This window comes from Daucus carota, chromosome 1 (genome assembly GCF_001625215.2).
Source record: "Daucus carota subsp. sativus chromosome 1, DH1 v3.0, whole genome shotgun sequence".
Lineage (NCBI taxonomy): Eukaryota > Viridiplantae > Streptophyta > Magnoliopsida > Apiales > Apiaceae > Daucus > Daucus carota.
Window position 1 is genome coordinate 33,385,775 of NC_030381.2, and position 24,383 is coordinate 33,410,157.

At 32.7% G+C, this 24,383-nt stretch overlaps 2 protein-coding genes and 1 long non-coding RNA gene across 11 annotated transcripts; 1 reads left to right on the forward strand and 2 right to left on the reverse strand.

Moving 5' to 3' along the window:
• Nucleotides 1-9,704: 9,704 nt before the first annotated feature.
• LOC108221318 (RNA polymerase II C-terminal domain phosphatase-like 4) lies at nucleotides 9,705-10,616 on the reverse strand. The gene has a single exon (XM_017395207.2). It carries the CDS (start codon nucleotides 10,614-10,616, stop codon nucleotides 9,705-9,707), a length of 912 nt encoding a protein of 303 aa, XP_017250696.2.
• Nucleotides 10,617-12,274: 1,658 nt separating this feature from the next.
• On the forward strand, nucleotides 12,275-19,363 carry LOC108201426 (uncharacterized). Of its 9 annotated transcripts, none has more exons than XR_010285150.1 (6): nucleotides 12,285-12,533; nucleotides 12,728-12,967; nucleotides 16,527-16,777; nucleotides 16,989-17,250; nucleotides 17,777-18,315; nucleotides 18,807-19,363. It is a non-coding gene; the product is annotated as an uncharacterized LOC108201426 (long non-coding RNA). The 9 variants fall into 9 exon arrangements; XR_010285171.1 differs by having other exon boundaries at nucleotides 17,069-17,250; XR_010285161.1 differs by having other exon boundaries at nucleotides 12,768-12,967.
• A 4,345-nt stretch (nucleotides 19,364-23,708) lies between these two features.
• LOC108221327 (RNA polymerase II C-terminal domain phosphatase-like 4) lies at nucleotides 23,709-24,269 on the reverse strand. The gene has a single exon (XM_017395215.1). It carries the CDS (start codon nucleotides 24,267-24,269, stop codon nucleotides 23,709-23,711), a length of 561 nt encoding a protein of 186 aa, XP_017250704.1.
• Between the last annotated feature and the right edge of the window lie 114 nt (nucleotides 24,270-24,383).

Consider the following 24,383-nt stretch of genomic DNA (forward strand, 5'->3'; position numbering starts at 1 on the left):
GTTAATCGTGTAAGGAGCCTAATGATGTTGTGTATGTAATAAGGCCAATTTTAGAGCTTCACCTTTTTAAGATTTCGGTCTAAGACAATAACATTTGGATTTCAAGCAATATCATATAAGGCCTAAGGTGATTTAAAAAATATTTCTTAATAGCACTTATTGCTTAATTCTCCGAGATGGAGTTTTTTTTTTTTTTTTTGGATGGGGGTGTGGTGGTGGTGGTGGTTTTTTGTGGGGTGGAGTGGGGTGGGGTGGGGGGGCTGACCACTATGTTTAAGCCTTAGCATGGAGATGTAAAGGATCATTCTAAGGAATGATACATCAATGGTACTTTCAGTTATTATTTGTCTTCTAATTGAGAACTTGACGTGATCTTATAGTTCCATGGCAAACAGTACCACGAAGTTTGTAATAATTAGTTACAAAATAGGAAATTGATCAAGACTTGTGGGCATCTGAATATTAGGCTTGAACTATTTAATTTATGACCCTATAATGTCATTTTTTTTGCTGAATTTTCTAAACTTCTCTAGAATAATTTAGAATATCCTAGAACGTTCAAGTGCATTATAGCATTTATGGGATTTGTGTGAGAAGGTTTAGAATTTTATCGTGATATATTTATAATATTTCTTATATATATAGCAAATCGGTTCAGAACCTTCCTTAGTGGTGAACAGTTGTAAAGAATCCAGATGCTTCTTAGGAGGTGTATAAATTGAAGAGCTACTCACAACCAAGAAAGTTGTAAACTCAAGCACTTGTTCAATATACAAAAAAATTCTTTGTTATAACATTTGATGTGTTTCTATAGGGCTACACTTATACACATAAGGAAAAAAAAATACACATAATTTTTAAAACCGAATCCGAGGTTTTGGAACCGAAACCGAATCCGTGGATGAGGTTGCGGTTGAGGTTTTCGATTTCTAAAACCGAGGGCATGCAGTTCCGGTTGCGGTTTTATCCAAAAACCGCACCGAACCCGCATCCGCTCTCCCCTACTTATATGTACTAGCTTATAGCCCGTGCAAGGCACGAGAGCTTGTTAATTATTTATAAATTATCTAAATATATTTTAAATGGTTCGAAAAAATTAAATTTATAAATAATAAATCAAAATTTTCAATAAAATAAAATTTGAAATTATGATTTGTTTGTAAGTTAGAACTGTTGTAAATACACCATCACAACTGTTAATGGCTTCAAATAAACTATTGTAATCAAGTCATTCCTTTTCTCGTATGTATCATGCCAAAGTGTTAAATTATTTCTATCAAATTTTAATAAAATTTTGAGTTGAATATGTGATGCCAACTTCTATTAGAATATATTTATAAATGTATTTTATATTAAAATTATTATAATGTGATTTAAATATTTTTCCAAATTATGGTTCTAGATTAAAATTGATAAACATAATTTGTTTTGAATCAAGAAAAAGAATCATAAATATGCAGTAAGAAGGTAGAATCTGTTTTGGGTTAAGAAAAAGTTTTTGTATTCGTTCCTCACATAAATCCGGCTTATTAATTTTAAAATGTATTATATAAAAATTGTGACGGTGCGATTTATATATATATATATATATATATATATATATATATATATATATATATATATATATATATATATATATATATATATATTGAAACATATGGTGCGATTTATATGATTCTACAAAAAAAACTGGTAGGAAATATTTATTTTACATTTTAAAAAATCATAAACACATGAAAGACATAATTTGTTTTGGATTCAGAATAGAAATCATAAAGATGCAAATAGCTATCAGTTGCCTTATAGAACAGAAGTTAATTTTGTTTTAATCTAACGGTGCTTATTTGTTCAATGTACGATCCAACGGATGATAAGCTTTTGGACCATGGAACCATGCGACCAAATTATCTCCCTTACGCTTATTATATATAAGTATATAATATCAATTTTCAAATATCATAGGCGGATCACTTTCACAAATAATGAAGAAGATGCTCCAAATTTACAACATCTCCCAAATTAGCGCACTAATTTCTCTTTAATTTGCAAAATCATCCATTTGATGTCTAATGCTTCCGTTAATGTTCGGCCTCTTTTGATAACTTACAAATACGTTATCACTATTCAACAAAATTTAAGAAATTTTTCTTGTCTTTTGAAGTTGTCCGGGTCACAACGAACGCATTCTTCTAAAATTTTCTTGATCTTCTCCTGAGATCATAACCATTATTGATAATTATATCAAACAACGGTGCCCATGTGATTCATGCAATCCAAGTAGTCTGATACTTTTAGCGAGTCACCTACAAAATATTTTTTATATTTTCAGATCAGTCGAAAGATTCCCATGATGAAAGTACGGATCAGTTTTTTCATCTACTTTTGGAACATGCACATCAATGTTGGCTAGAAAGTGCAAAAGTCCTTTTAGATTTTGAAAGGAAGTTTTTCCGTTATATAAAAATCAATAACAAATCAATAATACCTTTAACATCATTTTTGTGTAAGAGAGGATTTTCATAAACTGAATTCCATTGATATCGATATATTGGTCATTCTGATTGGGCTTAGTTCCATACATAAAATACATAAAAAAACAAGTAAAGTCAAGTTGTTGTTTTTGACCGTGCAAAAATCTTTGTTACCTATGCAATGTTTATATCAATGTATATCATAGAATCACATCCACTATTCATCAGTTATCGTACTTCATAAGTATGACCTGGTCATGTAGTTTAGAAATATTAGTATTTTTGTTCATATTCTCTTTGTAACGTTTGGTATATTGATTACATGTTTGAAATAGTCTACACATGTGCTAATTGTTGCTTTGAAAATAAATTTATTTAAGAAATAAAATGGACATGTGATACGATGTATAAGTATAAACACCTTTAGTGTACATGATCAATGATCAATTATATTAAAGCATAGCTTGAGACTTTTAAGATTTGATAAAAGGTATAACTGACAACATTTTTATGGTTAAAATATTTTTTCATTGTATTCTTGAAACTATTTTTTTTATAGTATCCCGAAATTTTGTACCATTTGCAGCTATAATTTAGTTTAGATGATTCTTTTAGAAGGATATATACACAATTTCTTGGTTGACTTGTCATTCTTATACATCTCTCTTTTTCAAAAATATAGAGGTATTGTATTCCAATTTGGAAACAAAAATTACCTCAAATATAGGAAACACTGGATTTGAATAATTTGTGGAAACCAAAAAGCTGGTATTTAAGCCTAACAAGATTATGGACCGGAAAGATTCATAAAATGAAGAAACTTTAATGATTAATGATTAGAGTACTATTTACCAGAGAATGTTGTTAACACATACTCCCTTGGTCCTTAAGGTCGTTAACATTTGGGATTTGACACATATTTTAAGTCTCCTTTAGAATATAGTTTCAAAAATCATTATAACTTTTTTCATCTAAATAAAATTAACTTAATGTTTAATTTTTTTTTTTATTTAGAAAACGGAAATTTCAACAATAAGCTATGAAACTACGTCTTAAAATGCCTGTTAAAAAATGTTAAAAAAATGGAAGGGATGAAAATAGTATTTGATTCCAACACTGCTAATCAGGTAACTAGTTTAAATCATATCCAATATATGATCGATGACACAAGTTTTGAACTTTGGTTGGTGTTGCAAACATCACACTATGGGAAGAGAAAAAATTACAGACATATATTGGCGATCTTGTTTACCTTCCTAGGAAAAAGAATTTACTTAAAATTTGGGGTCTAAGACAAAAGTATTTGGGAATTCAAGAAATATCATTTAGGGTCTGAGGTGATTTTAAGAAATATTTCTAAATAGCACTTGTAGTGTACTTGACTAAAATGATATCATTTGGGTAGGTGTTGTACGTTGGGTGTGGGGTGTTCGGGGGATGGACCACTGTTATATTGAATCCTTATCATGGGGATGTAGAGGATCACTCAAGGAATGATTCATCAAATGTATATACCTTTACTCATTATTTGTCTTTTGATCAAGAAGTTGACGTAATCGTATATTTGAAAATCAAGTGGTACAACGAAATTTTCAATAATTAGTGATGTGAAATTTACTCGCAAAGCTACATAGTAGGAAATTGATCAAGGCTTGTGATATTTTCAGAGACACGTTATTGACTATAAAGTATCAACGTGGACAGTGGCGGATCCAGTATTTTATCGAGGGGTGGGCTTCACTAACATTTAAAAAACATACAAAAGTCTTAAACGAGTTTTAAGAGTAGCAGAGCAGTGAATCGGCCCCCGAAACAGCAGAGTAGCTTGCACAGGTTCAAAGCGTGGCTTGTCTAAATCAGTGGGCAGGCTTGTAATAGAAAGGAATGGGCTCAAGTAGTTGGGTGGGCTCACTTATCAAACTTAAAATTTTTATAAACACGTCTGAAGTTGCTATGGGCTCAGGGGTGGGCTTAAGCCCCCTGAGCCCCCCCTTTTGAATCCACCACTGAACTTGATGACGTAATAATGTCATTTTTTCCCTCAATTTTTCAAACTCTTCTCTAAATTATTTTAGAGAATCCTAAAATGTCCACGTGTATTAAAGTATTTATGGGGTGCGTGTGTAAAGATTTAGAATTTTGTCGTGATATAATTATTAATTTTCTTATATAAATACATATATATATATATATATTAAATCCCTCCCTCCAGAACCTTCCAGCTTAATGGTGAACAGTCGTAAAGAATCTAGATTCTTCTTAATAGGTGTATAAATTGAAGAGCTCTCTCCACCCAAGGAAGTTGTAAACTCGTACACTTCTTCTCGATCTATAATATATAAAAATTGTTGTAAATTTATGTGTTTATATGTGGCGTACAATATTTATTTATAGAATTTTATCAATCTTCAATACCTTGTACGAATTACTTTCACAAACAATGAAGAAGATGCTCCAAATTTCTCTTTGATATGCAAAATTGGCAATTTGGTGGGTTAGTGTTCAAACTCTTTTGATAACTTACAACTACGTTATCAACGTTCGACCAAATTAAGAAATATTTTCGTCTTTTGAGGTTGCTTGTGTCACAGCAAAGGCAATCCTCTTCTGTTCTCTATTTATCTTCTCCGATCCTAAGATCATAATCATTTTTAGCAACTTTCTACATGATTCACACAATCCACTTAATTTGATACTTTTAGTCAGTTGCCAACACAATTTCTTTATTGTTTTTTCCAGATCAGCCGAAGAATCCTCATTTGGGTTCTTTTATTTTGGACGGCGTACCCATGACAACATGACATGACACAGGACACAACACGGTATACGCTATACGGGGAGGACTCATCCGTTGAAAACTCGACACCGCTCCTTCATCATCAGAAAAGTTGATGGTTAGCAAAGAAATCAAAATCGAAGGTCGCTGAGGATTATAAAAGAAAGGATGTAGGAAGCGATGTTATGAAAGCGGGGGAACAAGAAGAAGATCGGAAGTGGTGAAAAGGTAAAGAGTAATCAAGAAGATGATAGTAATTGGGTGAAAGAATTGACGTACACATGTATTCAGATGTATTATATATTACAAATGGATATATGAACTTCTTTAAGTCCGCATTCATTATCTAGTTGTTTCCCACTTGTCACTTTCTTTTATTTTGATGTGCATAATTTTTACTTTACATGAATATTAGCAAAAAAATGTTAAATATATTTATTATATTTGTTAATTATTTGATTTTGTAAAATAATAAATGCATACTTTTTTATTAAAAAAATGATGAAATATATATGTTTTATTTATTTTATCAAATAAAATTAAGTAATTATTTTAAAATTTGTCGTGTCCCCGTATTCTTTTCCAAAATTTGGACAGTGTTCGCGTGTCTGGAATTTTTGAGAGACCTGACACTCGAATGTGTGACGTGTCAGATATTCCGAATTCGAGTCAGAATAAAATAGATCCTTGTCATCGGGGTAGTACCCGTCAGTTTATTCATCCAATTTGGAAACATGCACGTCGATTTTTGATAGAAAACGCAGAAGTCCTTTTACCAAATTCAATAACATAATTTTTGTGCTAAAGAGATATTTGGTGAACTGCATGCCATTAATATAATTTGATATATTGGAGTCTCATCCTATTTAGGCTTAGTGCCATCAATATATGTTTCTCTTTTATAGGAACATAGTGGTCTTGTATATTAATTTATTTATTTTTATCTCAAACATAGGTAACACTAAATAAGAAGATTTATAGAAACCAAGAGGCCGGTATCTATGCACAACAAGATTATGGACATGAAGGATTCAGCAAGTGAAGAAGTTTTAATGTTTACGCCAAAAAAAGAGAGATTTGGACCTATACATGATTACGAATGTGAGCATAATGCCTAATATGAAAATGCACATCGACAAAATTATTGATCAATATTTAGAAAGAAGATATAAATCTTCTACCGACTAATTTACTAACCGATGTAATCACTAGGAATGATAGTTCTTATATGCAGAGAATGATATAATCATCGGGAATGATAGTTATTAAAACTAGGAAAATGTTAGATTTATAGATTTAGGAAAATTTTGTCTTTTTAGACAATAAGTTGCATTTCCTCTTATTGCCTGATTCAGACATGCACATCAACGAGATGAACATCGATTGGAATTCGAAACCTCGAGAAAGCAAAGAAGATGAAGATCCGATGCGGTCTATATCAGATGCAGAAGATGATCTTTTGAAACTTGGAGAAGTGAATCAGATGCCTCCTCTAATAAGATTTGAAATTATCGTACCTACGTGATCGGATGTGAATGTTCCGGAACCAACAACTGTGTTCCTAACTGGTTTATTTGTTGCCGATGATGATCCAGAGAATAGTAATGTCCTACAAGATTCGATAGATATTGCCGTGGATTTACCAGCACTAAGAAAATTCCGTCAAGGCGTCAACTAATTAGATAATAAGTTTAACGGATTTTCTAGTGTGTGCCCATGGGCACACACTAACAACCTCTTTTTGAGTAGCTGGAGCACTTCTATTGTACCTTATCTTTTGTTCTTTACATTGGTGCTGCAATTAGTACTTGAGAATTTTTCATGTGGTTGTATTGAAGTGGTCTCTTTATTCCAATAGTCAGAAAGTATCGTTGTATTAAATTGATCTTTTTATAGGAACTTGTATCTAGCAACGAAAGAAGACAACTTAGATAGAAAGACTGAGATTCTGGACGGGTCCTTTATATGAGAATGTGAGTTGCTTCTCCGATGTTCTACAGACTTGTGCTAATTTGAGATCTATATATGTTATGTGTTACAGATTATTGTATCATTCAAGCAGATTGTCTAGAAGTCCATCTAGATTGTTCCCAGGGGACGGGGGAGTAATTTCGAATTGTTAAAGCTGGAGGCGTAGTCGAGTTTCTTGCTCTTACGGAATAGCTTTTTCCTGAATATGTCAACATCATCGATAGAAATTGGCATATGTTTACCAGACAATGTTCTAGGCATGACACGTATCCAATTCAATCATATCAGATCCTGGATAGGAAACAACACTTGGTAAGCAAGTAATTAATAAAAATTCTATCCTACATCTGATTAACAAGTACTCACGCTATTTAAGTGGTTTTGGACCTTGATTAGTGTTGCAAACATTAGGCTAGGAAGAGGAAATTTTTACAGAATGCCTGGTAATCTAAGGATGCGTGGAGCTCGTTCCGCGAAGAAATATATTGCTCGAAAGACATCTCAAACATGTAAGTTTCATCTACAATTTTTGGCTTGATTTTTTGGTCGAAGTATGTGTTCTAATATATTACTCTTTTCCAGACATATGGCGGCCTTGTGTACCTTCGTGGGAGAAAGAATTTACTTGGAAAGTAGGTAATTTTAGATGGGAGGATTTTGTAGAAGCCAGGAAGATGATATTCATGAACAAAAAGATTATGGACTGGGAAGATTCAGCATGTGAAGAAGCTTTCATCGCTGCCAAAAAAAGATTTTGGGATCATTACAATGGTTACGAATCTGAAGTCTTATTGCCTGATCCAGACATGCACATCGACAAGAATATTGATTGTAATTTAGAACCTCGAGAAAACAAACAAGATGAAGATCCGATGTTGTCTATATCAGATGCAGAAGATGACCTTTCGAGACTTGGAAAAGTGAAACCGATACCTCCTCCAATAAGATTTGAAGATATTGTGCCTACGGGATGGGATGTGGATGTTCCGGAAACAACTGATTTACTGACGGGCTTAGTTGTTGGGGATGACGATCCAGAGAATGATAACGTCCTACAAGATTCGATAAATATTGGCAGAGAATTACCAGCATCAGGGAAATTCCAAATTAGATAATAAGTCTATTGTACTCAGTATTTTGTTTGCTACATTAATGGTGCTATGATTTGTACTTAAGAATTATTTATGTGATTGTCCTTGAGAATCGTTGAATTAAATTGATCTTTTAGTTTTAACTTACACAAAAATAAGCGAGGTGCTGCATATATCAAAGTCCCTTGAACTACAGGAGTTGTTTGAATGTAATACACATCTGGTAATTCTAGAATTATTTGGCGGACTCAAATGTTTGGTCTCAACTTAAAAACAGTAAGAAAATACCTATGCAATGGAAGGCTAATGAATACAATATACCTATGCCATGGAAAGCTTGACCTGTTACATATTATTTTTCAGACTAGTCTGTCCCTAATAAACGATTTTGTGAAGCTCTGCAGCTTAAACACTTCTAGACATATGTTCTTCTGCAAAGTATATATATCTGAAGAAAGTACAGTTGTAACTTGAACCTCATCTCTTATTTGGGTCCGCGACGATTATGAAATTTTATTGGCTCTTCATGATGAGAAGTGAGAACAATCACCAACATTGTCTTCTTGATTCGCCCATTTTAAAGGAATGCGGATAGACATGGAAGTAAGACCAATGGTAAGAATTAAGATGATGATTTAGACCTCCAACAGGCTGTTAATGAGAACAATCTCATAAGCAAGCAGCTAAATTTTTTGTATCATCTACACAAGGCAAGCCTCTGGTAACTGTTAACATAAGATGTGCATCCCATGTTAACAGGACATATAATCCAGAATCAAGAAGTTTTAGACCTATAATACAAACCTTGCTGCTTGAAATTTTTATCAATCTACTTTTGGCCAAACCTTGCTGCTTATATGGAGAAAACTGAGAATGGCAGACAGAGGTGGATTTTAAAGAGAAACTTTCCTGACATGTCTTGCTGTCACAGGCAGCTGATGAGAGTAAGAGGATTGACAGAAGCATAGCCAATGCAGTGCTGAAGGCTAGATATGATACGGAAAAATCTGCAATTTGTTGTGAGCTATCTCGCTGAGATTCAGGACATCCATTATCAAGTTTTCATAGGTAATCCTATACGCTGTCATATTCTTCTTCGTTATAGTCTTTCTATCTTCTTGTGATATATTGTTGGTCTGTATTCTTGCTAGTTAATGTTTTATAGAAGCAGTACTTTGTGGTTGCTGATTTCCCCTCTCTTTAAGGTAAGCTACGTGATAAGGATTAGAGTATTCGACAAATCCAGCAGTCAACTAAAGTAACCAAAATCAATGTTACTGAATTAGACCAAAAAACTAAAGAAGTGTATACAAGGCTCAAACAAGTGTTGATAAAAACAATATTGTTTCATAAATTTGGTCATCAATTTGATACACCAAAACAGCAAGCTACTAATTAACATCTTTGCCTTTTGGTAAAATCCAGTGATGAACATTCATCACTAACCCTCAATCGCTTTGAAGATCCCAAATCCCACGAATAGCTTTCTTTCATCACTTCTTGCAGCTTCTCTTCATGAATCCCATTGTCCTCCAGTAAAGTTCCCCGAAGCTCTTCCTCAACCTTGTAGTAGTTCTCAAAATACGACTTTTGCATTCCTTTTAGGAGCCACAATGCACAACTCAGGGGTCCTGCACTTCCACTTTCATCCATACCCTCTTCAGATAATGATCTAGTGCCATCAGGCTCTTTTGGGGCAAAATAATCATACGGTTTTATCAACACAAGGTTACTTCGATCTCTTGCCCATACATTCTCGGTATCATCAAGTATAAGAACTCCACTTTTATTCACATGCACAACATCAAGTCCCTTCTGGCCTTTTACAGTAGAATCCTCCTTGGATAAAACTCTTGAGCCGAAGTAAACGCCGTGAGGGTCAAGAAAGCCAACCATGATCCTAGCATAATCGCGTGATCCATTCGTGTACACATACATATGAAACAACTTACTAGCCTCTCGCAAGAATTTCCTCACATAAGGCCTTAACTTTGTCAAATACTCAACGCCCATGGCTTTCCATCTACGTAAATCTTTCTTTCGGGTAGAATTACACAAACCAGTTATTTCTTCGGGGGAAAGTTTGTGTAGAGGTTTGGTGTGAAGAAGAGTCTGGTCCAAGTCCAAAACCAAACAGAGCTTTTCTCGATTTCGTAAGTTCTGCAAATTAATTCGTTGAATTAATTCATCCCTGCCGATCTCTGCTGCAACCTGGTGGGAAATTTGAGCACGCAGTGCACTATAGACAGCATCTTGCTTACATAAATCTGGTGATGTAACATCAGGTGAGATTTCTTGATTTCCCATGATTATAGAAGTCATAACTCATATGTAGTTCAGAGATTTTAGTAATGAATTCTGAATAGTTTTTTGATATTTGTAAATAGATTTTGATATAAATTCGAATGGGAATGGGATTAGGATTTAGGAAAACACAGTTCAAAGAGTCCATGTACTTTCTTTTGTCTGGAAAGTCCATGTCCAAGAATAACTTTTCTTTATTATAAAAAAAAAAAAAGAATAACTTTTCTTTTATTACTTCCCCTTTCGAGATTTAATAGTTGTTTGATTTTTTTCACGCATTTTTAAGAGTTTTGACCGTGCATATAAAATTATTATTTTTAATTTTTTTCTTTTATGAATAAAAGTATATCACTAATATTTTTATTCACAACAAGAAAATTTTAAAAATAATAAATTTAAATGTGTGGTTAAAATTAGGTTTTTTTTAAAGAAATTATTTATTATTTATTTTAGTAGTTATAAATAAAGTATATGAATATTATAATGAAAACTTAGATATAATTCCACTAACATAATAATTTTATTATTGAGTTTTGGAGGTACACTGAATTTATCGTTTGAATCATAATAACGTATAGGACACAAATGTTATGTCTAGTATTGTGAAAAAACCATAAAACATTAATATGGCTCGATAATTTATTATTAAGTTATTAATATCTCTATTATTAGAAACTAATATTAAATAGTATAGTTCAATAATAAAAATTTAATATACATGTGGTCAGGGAGCTTAAATGGTGTGGGAAAATGTGAAATTTTTGAGAATTTAACATAGTATGATGATAATATAAATGGTGTAAATTAGTAAAAATAAAACATATTACATGTTATGCTCGATTAAAATGTAATATATTATAAAATACTTGAGTAAAACGTGGAAATATTGAGAACAATCACTGGGGATCTTATTTGCCTTTCAAGGGAATACAGTATATATACTATATATTGAAAACAACAATACATTATCATATAATATTTTATAAAATAATTATAATGATATTAAAAATAAAATTATAAATATACATTTTTGAATATCTTTTTTAACAAGAACCTTCGTATAAAACACGAACCATTACGTAATCCTTTATAATTCTAATCTGTTACAGACAAATATCTTTTTTCATACGTAGGTGGATATATGAAATATGAAAATTCAGATATAAAATTAATTGAATAATAAATTATCACATATTAATAGTAGAAAAATATTTACAAATAGATAATAAATTGTAAAAGCTAAATTTTCGTGAGAAAATATAATCATTTGGTTAATATAATTTAATTAGAACTCAATTCATTAATATTAAAATATCAATAAAATAATGTTAAATTTTAAATTATAAATAATAAATTACGAACTATATACCCAGTTCCCCCTGTGCTTCCACGAGTTAAAGGCTGAAATAGGTTATAGGGTTAAATAATAGGTCAATTTGTCCCCACCCGAACGAATCAAAGATCGAACTATTATTTCTTCTAAACTGAAACGGAGCGAAATTGAATTATGGACCGAAACAGACTGAATAGGAACCAAACCAAAATGAAATTCTCTAGATAGAAATTGTATTTTTTTTAATGAAAGCAAAATAAACAAATAGCTCAAGACTAGCAAGTGTTTGTTACTCGATTAAAATATTAAAACCACACGCTCAGCCCCTTTTAAAAAACGCTCGCGCTCTCTCCCTGTCTCCCATATGTGGGTATGATTTAGGACTACCAATTGGTATTTCTTCAATTGACCACCATAAATTAGGGTTTTTGGTTTGAATCAGGGGTTCCTTTTTATTTCAATTTATCAACTCAAGAGTTCAATTGCTCTGATTAGTTTGGTTTCTCTCTTTGTTTCAGGGTTCTGAGAGAGAGATTGTTTATCCTCTTCCTCATCCACAGCCCAAGTGTATCACCACTACCATATTGGTAATATTTCTCTCCCTCCCTCCCTCTGTTCTTGTTATATGTACTTTCTAATTTTTTTGTCTTGGAATCAGACAAGTGTTTGCTTTGTCGAAGGTGGTACAAAAACTATAATGGTTTTTTAAATATTTTATAGAATATGTTTAACTCGATCATATTTATTTGCTTGATGTATAATGTTTTCGTATTCAATATAGTAATTTGTTTTATCAAGTGGAAACACTCGAATAAACATAGGAAAGCTTAAAGGTGTTTAGTCAGGAAGAAAAAATCAGTAGAAAGATTGAGTTGGTGGAAAGAAATTGGAGAAGGGCATTTGATGAGTCAATTCAGTGCCTCCTCCAGCGGCAAAACAAGTGAGAACTTCTTGAACTTCTTAAACTTCAAACACGAGGAATGACAGGGAAGGCTATTTGCACCCGTCTAATAATTTTAAGGTGCTAATTTAATGATAACCTACACCTGTATAGGCATTTATTCCTATATTTGTTTATGTCTAGTTCCTGGAAAGTGAATTACAATACAAACTAGGGTAAACAAAAATATTAATTTTGGATATAATCCAACCAATGTAACTTTATAAACATTTTAATAGTGTTCATCTTGTATATGTCTTCCCATTATGACAATATAGATTCTTGTTACAGAGGAAGGTTGCATTTTATTCAATTTGATAGTTTATTCTCCATCTCGATTATCTTATTTCCATCTAAGTCGTACTGAAATCTTGGGGTATGTTTAGGACTAGTACCAGTAAAGGGAATCTATTGGATTGAGCAAAAATTATCAATCCAAGAAGATAAAGTTTTCACGGGCGAATATTGACTCAATTTTTGATTTTAAATCATATTCATCCTCATGTACTTCAAAATCATATTCACTGTAGAACGACAATACCGGAAAGTGATCCGTTATACCACAGTGGTAGTTCCATATATAGTAAATGAATTAAACAAAACCATTACACTCAATGCAATGACAAAAAATGTTATTATGAACATTGGTAGAGTTCATGTAGCTTGGCAAAATGGAGACTTTCAAATTGGAGGGGATCAAGTGACCCTTACAAATGTTTACGGGACTGATGCTCTATAGATTCTAAATCTCATTCCAGATCAAGAAGCCTTAGGTTATTTGGGTGGAGGAATTTATTTTGATGCCTTACTGTGACACGGGCAACCTCAAAAGATGAAAATATTTCTTAAATTTTGTCAAACATAAATTTGGAGCATCTTCTTCATTGGTTTTGGAAGTAATCCGCATGTGATAGTGATGATATATATTGAAGATGGATACACATATATGTGTATAAATGTAAACCACATAGAAACAAATCAAATGTTTATAAAATATATTATATATTATGGAGAATAAGTGTTTACAACTTTCTTGGTTGCACAGCTCTTCAATTTATACACCTCTTAAGAAGCATCTAGACCCTTTACCACCGTTCACCACTAAGGAAGGTTCTACAGGGGTTTATTATAGTTATATACCAAAGAAATTTTATAATTATATTAAGAGAAAATCTAAACTTTTTCACACGCATCCCATAAATACTAGAATACACTTGCAAATTCTAGGATGCTCTAAATTATTTTAGAGATGTTTAGAAAATTCAAATAAATAAATAAATAATTACTTCATAAAATAAATTGTGCAATATACTATGCGTAGCGTAATATTAAGTTTCTCACTTTGATGCTTTGTAGTCAATAATGTGTCTTTGAAACGACCATAATCAATTTCCAATTATATAGATTTATGAGTTGCTTCCAATCACCAATTATTGCAAATTTCGTGATACTGCTCGACTTCGAACTATATGATTACGTCAACTTCTCGGTCCAAAGATAAATAATGAATGAATGCATTTTTGATGAATCATTCCGTAAAGGATCCTTTACAGATAAGGATTCAACATATTAGTGGTCCATCTCACCAACACCCTACTCCCAACAACCATAGAGATGATATTTATTTTTTGTCAAGTACACTATAGGTGCTAATAAGAAACATTTTATAAAATCACCTCAGACCCCAAATGATTTTGCTTAAATTTCCAAATGTTCTTGTCTTAAACCAAAAATTAAAATGGAAATATTTTCTTATATTGCATCTACGAGGCTTACTTTTGACATATATTCAACACTTTGTGTGTCTAATGTAACAAAAGGAAATGAATTACCTTATGCACATAATGCAACACCACTAGGATATAAGGGTAACCCTAAATTTTGTTGCCTAAGATGATTCATTAGCATAGTAGATAACATAGTAGATCGAATTTTATTATGGTTCATATAACATCCGAGCCCATAACTGAATGCATACCGGACCAAACAACCCAACACATCTAGTTACTTGATTTATGAACTAAGTCTATTTATAATGTACTTAACTACTATACTAATGAATTAATTAGTTTAAGTTAATCATGTAGAGAGACATGATGATGTTGTGGTATTTATAATGGGACCAATTTTACAGTTTCATCTTTGAGTCAACAAAATTTAGCGTAACATTTTTATCCTAGTGGTGCATGTCGCATTATGTGCATAATGTAATTTGTTTCCCTTTGTTGCATTGACATACAAATTGTTGCATTATATGTCAAAAGTAAGCCTCGTATATGCAATATTACAAAAGAATAGTCTTTTTTACTTATTGGTCTAAGACAAGAGCATCTGGGAATTCAAGTAATATTATTTGGAGTCTGAGGTGAATTTAAAAAAATATTTCTTGTTAGCACTTATAGTGTACTTGACCATAATGAATATCATTCGCCTTTTGACCGAGAACTTGACGTAATCGTATAGTTCAAAGTCGAGTAGTACCACGAAATTTGCAATAATTAGTGAAATGGAAGCAACTCGCTAAGCTATAATAGGAAATTGATCATGACTTGTTATTGTTTCAAAGATAAGTTACTGACTACAAAGCGTCAACGTGGGCATCCTAATATTAGGCTAGGGATAGTATATTGCACTATTTAATTTATGTCATTTTTTTGCTGAATTTTCTGAACTACTCTAGTATAATAGTATAATTTAGAGCATCCTAGAATGTTCTTGTGTATTGTGGTATTTATGGGATGCGTGTGAAAAGGTTTAGCATTTTGTCGTAATATAATTGTAAATATCTTAGATATATACCTATAGTTAACCCCTCCAGAACCTTCCTTAGTGGTGAACAGTCGTCAAGAATCTAGATGCTTCTTAAGAGGTGTGTAAATTGAAGAGCTCCCAGCAACCAATAGTTGTAAACGCATACACATACACTTGTTCATATGCACAGAATTTATCTTATTTGTATATCCTAAGGTACTCGGACTCGGGTACGGAGTGTCCGATACGACACACATCTGAGTGTCGGATTCGCTAATCTCGAAAATTTAGGTCACAGGCACACCGTCCAAATTTTAGACACCGGTACGGGGACACGGCAAATTTGAAATAAATAATATATTTTTATATGTAAAGATTAAATAAAAATATATTGTTATTCATTATTATTATATTTAATGTAATTATGAAAAAATATTATTAATATAACTGATTTTTAAGATATTTAAAATAAATAATTTATTTAGAAAATAATTTTTTAATTTTAAATCATATTCATCCTCATGTACTTCAATATCATATTGACTATAGAACGACAATACTGGAAAGTGATCCCCAAATTGTGTTGGTTATACACATTTTAATACTTTCAAAAAAAATAATACATGAATTTAAAAGGTAATGTATTTTGTGAGTTGATGCCAGCTGGATCTTTATATTTGAAATGAACCTGGACTAAATCAAGTCTAGATACGTTATGTTATTTTGTGGAGCTCATCTATACACACGCATATACTCCATATACATCGTCTTCTTCATCTGCTTTTCCTATTCATCTCTTTCAGTCTTCTTTCTTCTTCTTGTTTTCGATCTTTAACCTCGTCTAATCTCTTCTCAATACATGACTTATCTCTGGCGAGCTGTGATTTAGATGCTCCGACGACCTTCGACTTTTCTGGCGACGGAAAAGAAGTGTCGAGATTTTCATCGACGAATCCGTCCCGTATCCCGTGTCGTGTCCCGTGTCGTGTCGTGTCGACACATGTACGATCGCCGGAGTAGGCGAGTCGGAGTAACACAGTGTATATCAATGCTCAATATCATAGGTGGATTACTTTCACAAACAATGAAGAAAATGCTTCAAATTTACAACACCTCCCGAGTCACTAATTTGTCCTGAAGGTATCCTTCACGATTCTCTTGATCTTCTCCTAAGATTAATTTCTGGTAATTTTATTTGACAAGGCTTCCCATGCTTTATACAATAGTCCATGTGATTCACGCGATCTAATTAGTCTAATACTTTTAGTACGACGTTGATGCACAGTGTGTTAGTTTTGACCATAATTACTTCCCAACCTTGTACTTCTCTCAAAAAGCGTTCCTTTAATAGGTTTAAAATTATGAAGAGGGCAATGCCATTGGATGATCAGATGAACATATCTTCTGATGAGTCATTATCTTCTGAACCAGACATTGCAGAGTTGGCTGGCAAGCTTGTTCAGGACATACCAATTGATCAACCAACTGACATTGTTATGACAACTGATCTGGACGGCTTTCCCCTTTAGAAAAGATCATATATAAATGGTGTAAAGTCAACGGATTTGAGATCACAATGACCTCTTCATATACGGTCTTGGGTTGATTTTCAAGTAAGTTTTTACCTTTGTAAAGTTGTAAAATCACATCAAAAAAGGAGATCTTTGTCAAGTTAGTTTTAATATATCTAAATATTAATGTCAGTATTTTACAATTTGGAGGTTAAATATTAGTATCATATTTTGATATCATATATTTTTCCATAAAGAGTATGATTAATGATTTTGTTTATTTTCCTGACAAAAAATATAAAATCCTTTTTTAATGTTATTTGTTCTAACAAGAAAAGATTAATATGAATTATGAATATTTTAGTATTTGATTGATATAAAAAGTAAGACAAAATCATACCAGAAAGATTAGTACAACATTGCATACAATTTAGTTCCACGTCACTAACTATATTATTTATATTGAAAGAATTAGGAAATATTGCCATTTAAACTGTATTAAATTGCAACATTAAATTATCTTTCTTTCCTCATGATTATAAGCTAGTAAAATACATTTGGTTCTTCCTATTTTTAGAACTTAATTATATCACATTTTAAATTACTAAATCTTCCATCTTCTTTGCAGAAACATAGAAAGAAAGAAAAGCACTCTGTTAATCTGCCTAGAATTGCTAGTCCAGTAATGTCAACTGTGCTGCCTGCAGCACCACTGAACATTTTCCCACAAGAATTATGTTGCAAATATGAGGGGACAATTTAAAGTGGTTCCTGGGAGATTTGGTCTTGGGGCAATGGAAGTCCCCCGGCCCCCAGAGGTACTGGAAAGCGGTCACTTGAGCAGTGGTCTGCAGACTCTATATCATGAACCAGCTGGTGCAACCGAGGCGTGATACCATCAAGCAGTCTCCTGAGTAGTGGGTGGCAGACTCTGAACTGTCACCCGAACAATGGCCTGCAGGCCCTGAACCAAGAAAATGCTGGTGATACTGCGATAGCGATGTTGATCTGGGAAATCCAGTTAACATGGACAGTCACAGCTTTGAAGAAGGCACTAGTGCAAATCAAGTGCTGGACGATCTGCCTAGTGAGGAGGAAGTTAGTAATATGATACAGGATCTTGAAGCCTATGATTTATTTGATTTGATAAATTAAAACCAAACAAAGGTATTCTCTTTCAGTTTTTTAGCAACTATTCAGAAGTTTAACATAAAACAATTGAAATCAATCAATACTAAATGCTTTTGTATGTTCATGAGATCTCTGTTTTCTGAGAACACTATCTTATGTTTAGTATTAATGGCTCATTAATGGTTGTATTACTTCATGTTTAGTGTGTTTTTTGTATAATTTTGGCTCGATTGTTTTTAATACTCGTTTCCTGTAGTTAAATCTATATTCAGTAAACTATTAATATAGAATGTATTAATAAATTGTTAACTATAAAAAAAATTTACCTCTGCAATTATAATGTATTATGTATAACTGAATCCACTGTTTTCCAAGCAAGTAAAACTGTATACTAGCAGTATACAGCTTTGGCCCTTTGTCTGGGTATATGTGAGTACTTGTTTAACAGAAGTTAGCAATTAAATGTTTAGCTATAAAAATTATGAAATCCAGTTATTAATAAGTATTAAATATTATCTGTCTTGCAGGAGGAATATAGCGTAAGTTCGTTCTTTAAAGGCTTACTTGACTTGTCTGGCTGGCCCCAAATGCTCAAGTTAAATGATTGACCTCAATCTGGGTTTTGTGGATCATCTCCCAAGTCATAATGTGGAGTTCTTACACACATCCACAGAGCGGCTACTTGAACCTTGCTGTCAAGTTACCCGAGGGCCATCTGAAGCCAGACAAAGGGCCAAAGCTGTATACTGCTTATGGCTTTTCCCAGCAACTCGGACGTGGTGACTGTCTCAAAACTCAGCTATTATAATTCAGATGCGGTATGATCTAGTTTGTAAATAGAGTGAATAACTTTCACAAACAATGAAGAATATGCTCCAAATTTACAACCTCTCCCAAGTTAAGTTGTTTTTAATTGTGCAAACAATTTTGTTACCTATGCAATGTATATATCAATGTATGTCATAGAATCACCTCCACTGTTTATCAATTATCGTACTTCATAAATATGACTTAGTCATGTAGTTTAGAAATCTTAGTATTTTTGTCCATATCTTTTAATAATTTGTAAAGTTTGGTATATTCATTATGTTCGAAACAGTCTAAACATTGGCCAATTGTTGCTTTGAAAATAAATATACTTTTCAAACAAAACGGACATGTGATACCATGACATACCTTTAGTGTGACCAATTATATTAAAGCTTAAAATGAGACTTGTTAGACATGATAAATGGTACCACCGACAAAACATATATGGTTAAACTATTTTCTCATTGTATCCTTAAACTATTTTTTATTGTATCCCAAAATTTTGTAACATGTGTAGCTATAATTTAGTTTGAGATGAATTGTTTTTTAAAAAATTTTTACACACAAGTTCGTGGTTGACTTGTCATTCTTATACATTTTTATTTTGCAAAAATATAAAATATGTAACACCGATTATGAATAGTTTGTAAAAACCAAGAAGCTCGTATTTAAGCCTAACAAGATTATGGACTAGAAAGATTCATAAAGTGAAGAACCTTTAATGACTGATGATTAGAGAACTATTTATTATTAGATAATATGTGAGAACTATTTATCAAATAATATGTGAACACATAGGTTGTTAACATTTGGGATAGAGGTTTGGCACGTATTTTAAATCTTTTATTTAATATAGTTTGAAAAATTATTATAATTTTTTTCCTTCTACATGAAAACTTAATGTTCAATTTCTTAATCAGAAAAAAAAATGTCAAAAATAAGTTATTGAACTACGTCTTAAATACCTGTTAAGCAATGAAAAAAATTGTTAAAAAAATGGAAGGAACGGAGAGAGTACGGAAGAATGTTGAACTACAATGTGCTAAGGAGTTTGAAACTTTATAAATTAAATTAAAATAATGTACATACAAGCACTCAACCTCGATGTGGGCATGGTGTACTGAAACAGGCTGAAATATGGCAGAAAGTCCCTGAATTAATCTAGCTTAAAAGCTGAATTTCCCATGACAGATTTGGGGCCTTTGACTTATTTTCTCGAATTGCAGTACAACGTCATAGCAAAGGACTATTTTAAGCCAAGAAAAATATGCTGAAGCTATTATTGAAAAGGCAGGAAAGGCTGCTTGTAAATGGGTTTCCACTCCGGTCGATACAAAAGCAAAAATTAGTGCTAATGAAGAGGAGCTAGCGAGGATCCCACATTGTATCGTAGCCGAGCTGGTGCACTTCAGTACTTAACATTTACACGCCCTGACATTAGCTATGCAGTCCAGCAGGTTTGCCTACATATGCATGCCCCTCGCCAACCGCATTTTAATGCTCTTAAGCGCATTATTAGGGCCTCGTTTGGTTCCCTGATTTTGTAGTTACACCGCAACTTTCTTATCCTTGGAACTAGGTTACATGGTACATAAGTCGTGTGCAAATTAAAAACCTGTGTTTGGTAATGTGTGGTAATGTACGGTTCGGGTCTGTGTAACTAAAATTTTGAATATATAATAAAATTTTGTTGTCATACAAATTATATATAAAAAATGAAGTTATTTATATAATAAAATAAGTTAAATAAATAAATAAAATAAATATAGATTTCAAATTAAAAATTATGATACTTTTAAAAATTAAATAAATATTACAATGAATTAATATCTTAATAATATATTACAATGTGGCAAATAAAATAAAATAATATATTATAAGATTTTTAGTTTTGAGAAAATAAATAACAAAAAAAGGTATTAAGAAAAACATTCAATAACACTGAATTTAAATATATTATTATTAAATCATGAATAATAAAAAAATATACATATAATATAATATGTTATACATATAGAAAATAAATTGTGTATATATAAAATAATTAAAATCGGATATAAAATTTAATATTAAGTGATGTATGTATATATATAATGATAATATAAATAAATTTTAAATAATATTATTATATTAGAGGTATAATTTAGATTAGTGTCTTTAACTCAAATTTTGACAGATAATTACAATTTTGATATGCTATATCATTTTAATATATAATATTTTATATTATGTGTAACTCATAGTACCCGCCTCTCAGCTATGTAACTAGGTTACCGTGTTTCACTGCAAGTAAAAGATCCTAGGAAATTTGAGTTACATCATAAATTAGAAAATCATGCAACCAAACGCTGTAACTAAAATAAGTTCCATGGAACTACAAGTTACGGTGTTGGGTTCCATCATACCAAACGAGGCCTAGGTACATACATGGTTCATTTGTATTCAGCACCAGTGTCAAGTTTGATAGCTTACACTGATGCAGATTGGGAAAAATGTCCCGACACCCGTCGATCTACTTCTAGGTATTGTGTTTTTCTGGGTATTGTTGCCAACATCGTGGCAGAATCTTGTTGGATTAGAAATCTTTTACTCGAATTACATTGTCCAATTCATAAAGCTACAGTTGTATATTGTGTCAATGTCAGTGCTGTATATTTATCAAGCAACCCTGTTCAACATTAACGGACGAAACATGTGGAGATGGATATACATTTTGTTCTTGAACGGGTTGCCTTAGGCCGTGTTCAAGTTCTTCATGTTCCCTCTTCCTACTAGTACGCTGATGTTTACACAAAGGGTCTTCCTCGACATCTATTCCTTGATTTCCGATCCAGTCTGAGCGTTCATCCTCCTCCCGCTCTGACTGCGGGGTGTGTTAGAGAATGAAACTTCCCAAAAAATATATATATTAATGTTTACAAAAAAAGAGAGATTTGGGCCTATAAAATGATTCTGAATGTGAGATAATGCCTAATCTGAAAATGCACATCGACAAAATTATTGATCAATATTTAGAAAGAAGAAATAAATCTTGACTAATTTACTAACCGATGTGATCACCGGGAATAATAGTTCTTAAAATAAGGAGAATGATATATAATCATAGGGGATGAATGTTAATAAAATAAGAAAAATGTCATTATTCTGCGACACTCGATAAATAGTGTTAGATTTATGGATTCTTTTACTCTTATTGCCTGATTCAGACATGCACATCAACAAGATGAACATCGATTGGAATTCAAAACCTCGAGAAAGCAAAGATGAAGATCCGATGTTGCCTATATCAGATGCAGAAGATGACCTTTTGAAACTTGGAGAAGTGAATCAGATGCCTCCTCCAATAAGATTTGAAAATATCATATCTACGTGATCAGATGTGAATGTTCCGGAAACAACTGATTTACTAACCGGCTTAGTTGTTGGGGATGACGATCCAGAGAATGATAATGTCCTACAAGATTCAATAAATATTGGCAGGGAATTACCAGCATTAAGAAAATTCTGTCAACTTAAAAATATCTCTGTTTTTTGTTTGCTACATTGGTGCTATGATTTGTACTTAAGAATTATTCATGTGATTGTCCTTGAGAATCGTTGAATTAAATTGATCTTTTAGTTATTACTTACACAAAAAATAAGCGAGTTGCTGCATATATCAAAGTCCCTTGAACTAGTATACAGGAGTTGTTTGAATGTAATACACATCTGGTAATTCTAGAATTATTTGGCAGACTCAAATGTTTGGTCTCAACTTAAAAACAGTAAGAATGTACCTATGCAATCGAAGGCTAATGAATACAATATACCTATGCTATGGAAAGCTTTACCCGTTACATATTATTTTTCAGACTATTCTGTCCCTAATAAACGATTTTGTCAAGCTCTGCAACTTAACCACTTCTAGACATATGTTCTTCTGCAAAGTATATATATCTGAAGAAAGTACAGTTGTAACTTGAACCTCATCTCTTATTTGGGTCCGCGACGATTATGAAATTTTATTGGCTCTTCATGATGAGAACAATCACCAACATTGTCTTCTTGATTCACCCATTTTAAAGGAATGCGGATAGACATGGAAGTAAGACCAATGGTAAGATGATGATTTAGACCTCCAACAGGTATATGCATGCGGATAAATATAACCAAACCAAAATCAATGTTACTGATTTAGACCAAAACCTAAAGTAGTGTATACAAGGCTCAAACAAGTGTTCATAAAAACAATATTGTTTCATAAATTCGATCAACCATTTGATACAACAGAACTACAAGCTACTAATTAACATCTTTGCCTTTTAGTAACAACCAGCGATGAACATTCATCACTAGCCCTCAATCGCTTTGAAGATCCCAAATCCCACGAATAGCTTTCTTTCATCACTTCTTGCAGCTTCTCTTCATGAATCCCATTGTCCTCCAGTAAAGTTCCCCGAAGCTCTTCCTCAAACTTGTAGTAGTTCTCAAAATACGACTTGTGCATTCCTTTTAGGAGCCACAATGCACAACTCAGGGGTCCTGTACTTCCACATTCATCCATACCCTCTTCAGATAATGATCTAGTGCCATTAGGCTCTTTCGGGGCAAAATATTCATACGGTTTTATCAGCAAAAGGTTACTTCGATCTCTTGCCCATACATTCAAGAACTCCACTTTTATGAACAGGCACAACTTCAAGTCCCTTTTGGCCTTTTATAGTAGAATCCTCCTTGGATATAATTCTTGAGCCGAAGTAAACACCGTGAGGGTCAAGAAAGCCAACCATGATCCTAGCATAATCGCGTGATCCATTCGTGTACACATACATATCAAACAACTTACTTGCCTCTCGCAAGAATTTCCTCCCATAAGGCCTTAACTTTGTCAAATACTTAACGCCCGTGGCTTTCCATCTGCGCAAATTTTTCTTTCGAGTGTAATTACACAAACCAGTTATTTCTTCGGGGGAAAGTTTGTGTAGAGGTTTGGTATGAAGAAGAGTCTGGTCCAAGTCCAAAACCAAACAGAGCTTTTCTCGATTTCGTAAGTTCTGCAAATTAATTCGTCGAATCAATTCATCCCTGCCGATCTCTGCTGCAACCTGGTGGGAAATTTGAGCGCGCAGTGCACTATAGACAGCAACTTGGTTACATAAATCTCGTAATGTAACATCAGGTGAGATTTCTTGATTTCCCATGATTATAGAAGTCATGTAGTTCAGAGATTTTAGTAGTGACATAGTAATGAATGCTGAATAGTTTTTTGATATTTATAAATAGATTTTGATATCAATTCATAGGATTAGGATTTA

Bases quoted from the DNA above. Each gene is read 5' to 3' on its own strand.
- LOC108221327 (XM_017395215.1), bottom strand. From the start codon at position 24,269: ATGGGAAATCAAGAAATCTCACCTGATGTTACATTACGAGATTTATGT.
- LOC108221318 (XM_017395207.2), bottom strand. From the start codon at position 10,616: ATGGGAAATCAAGAAATCTCACCTGATGTTACATCACCAGATTTATGT.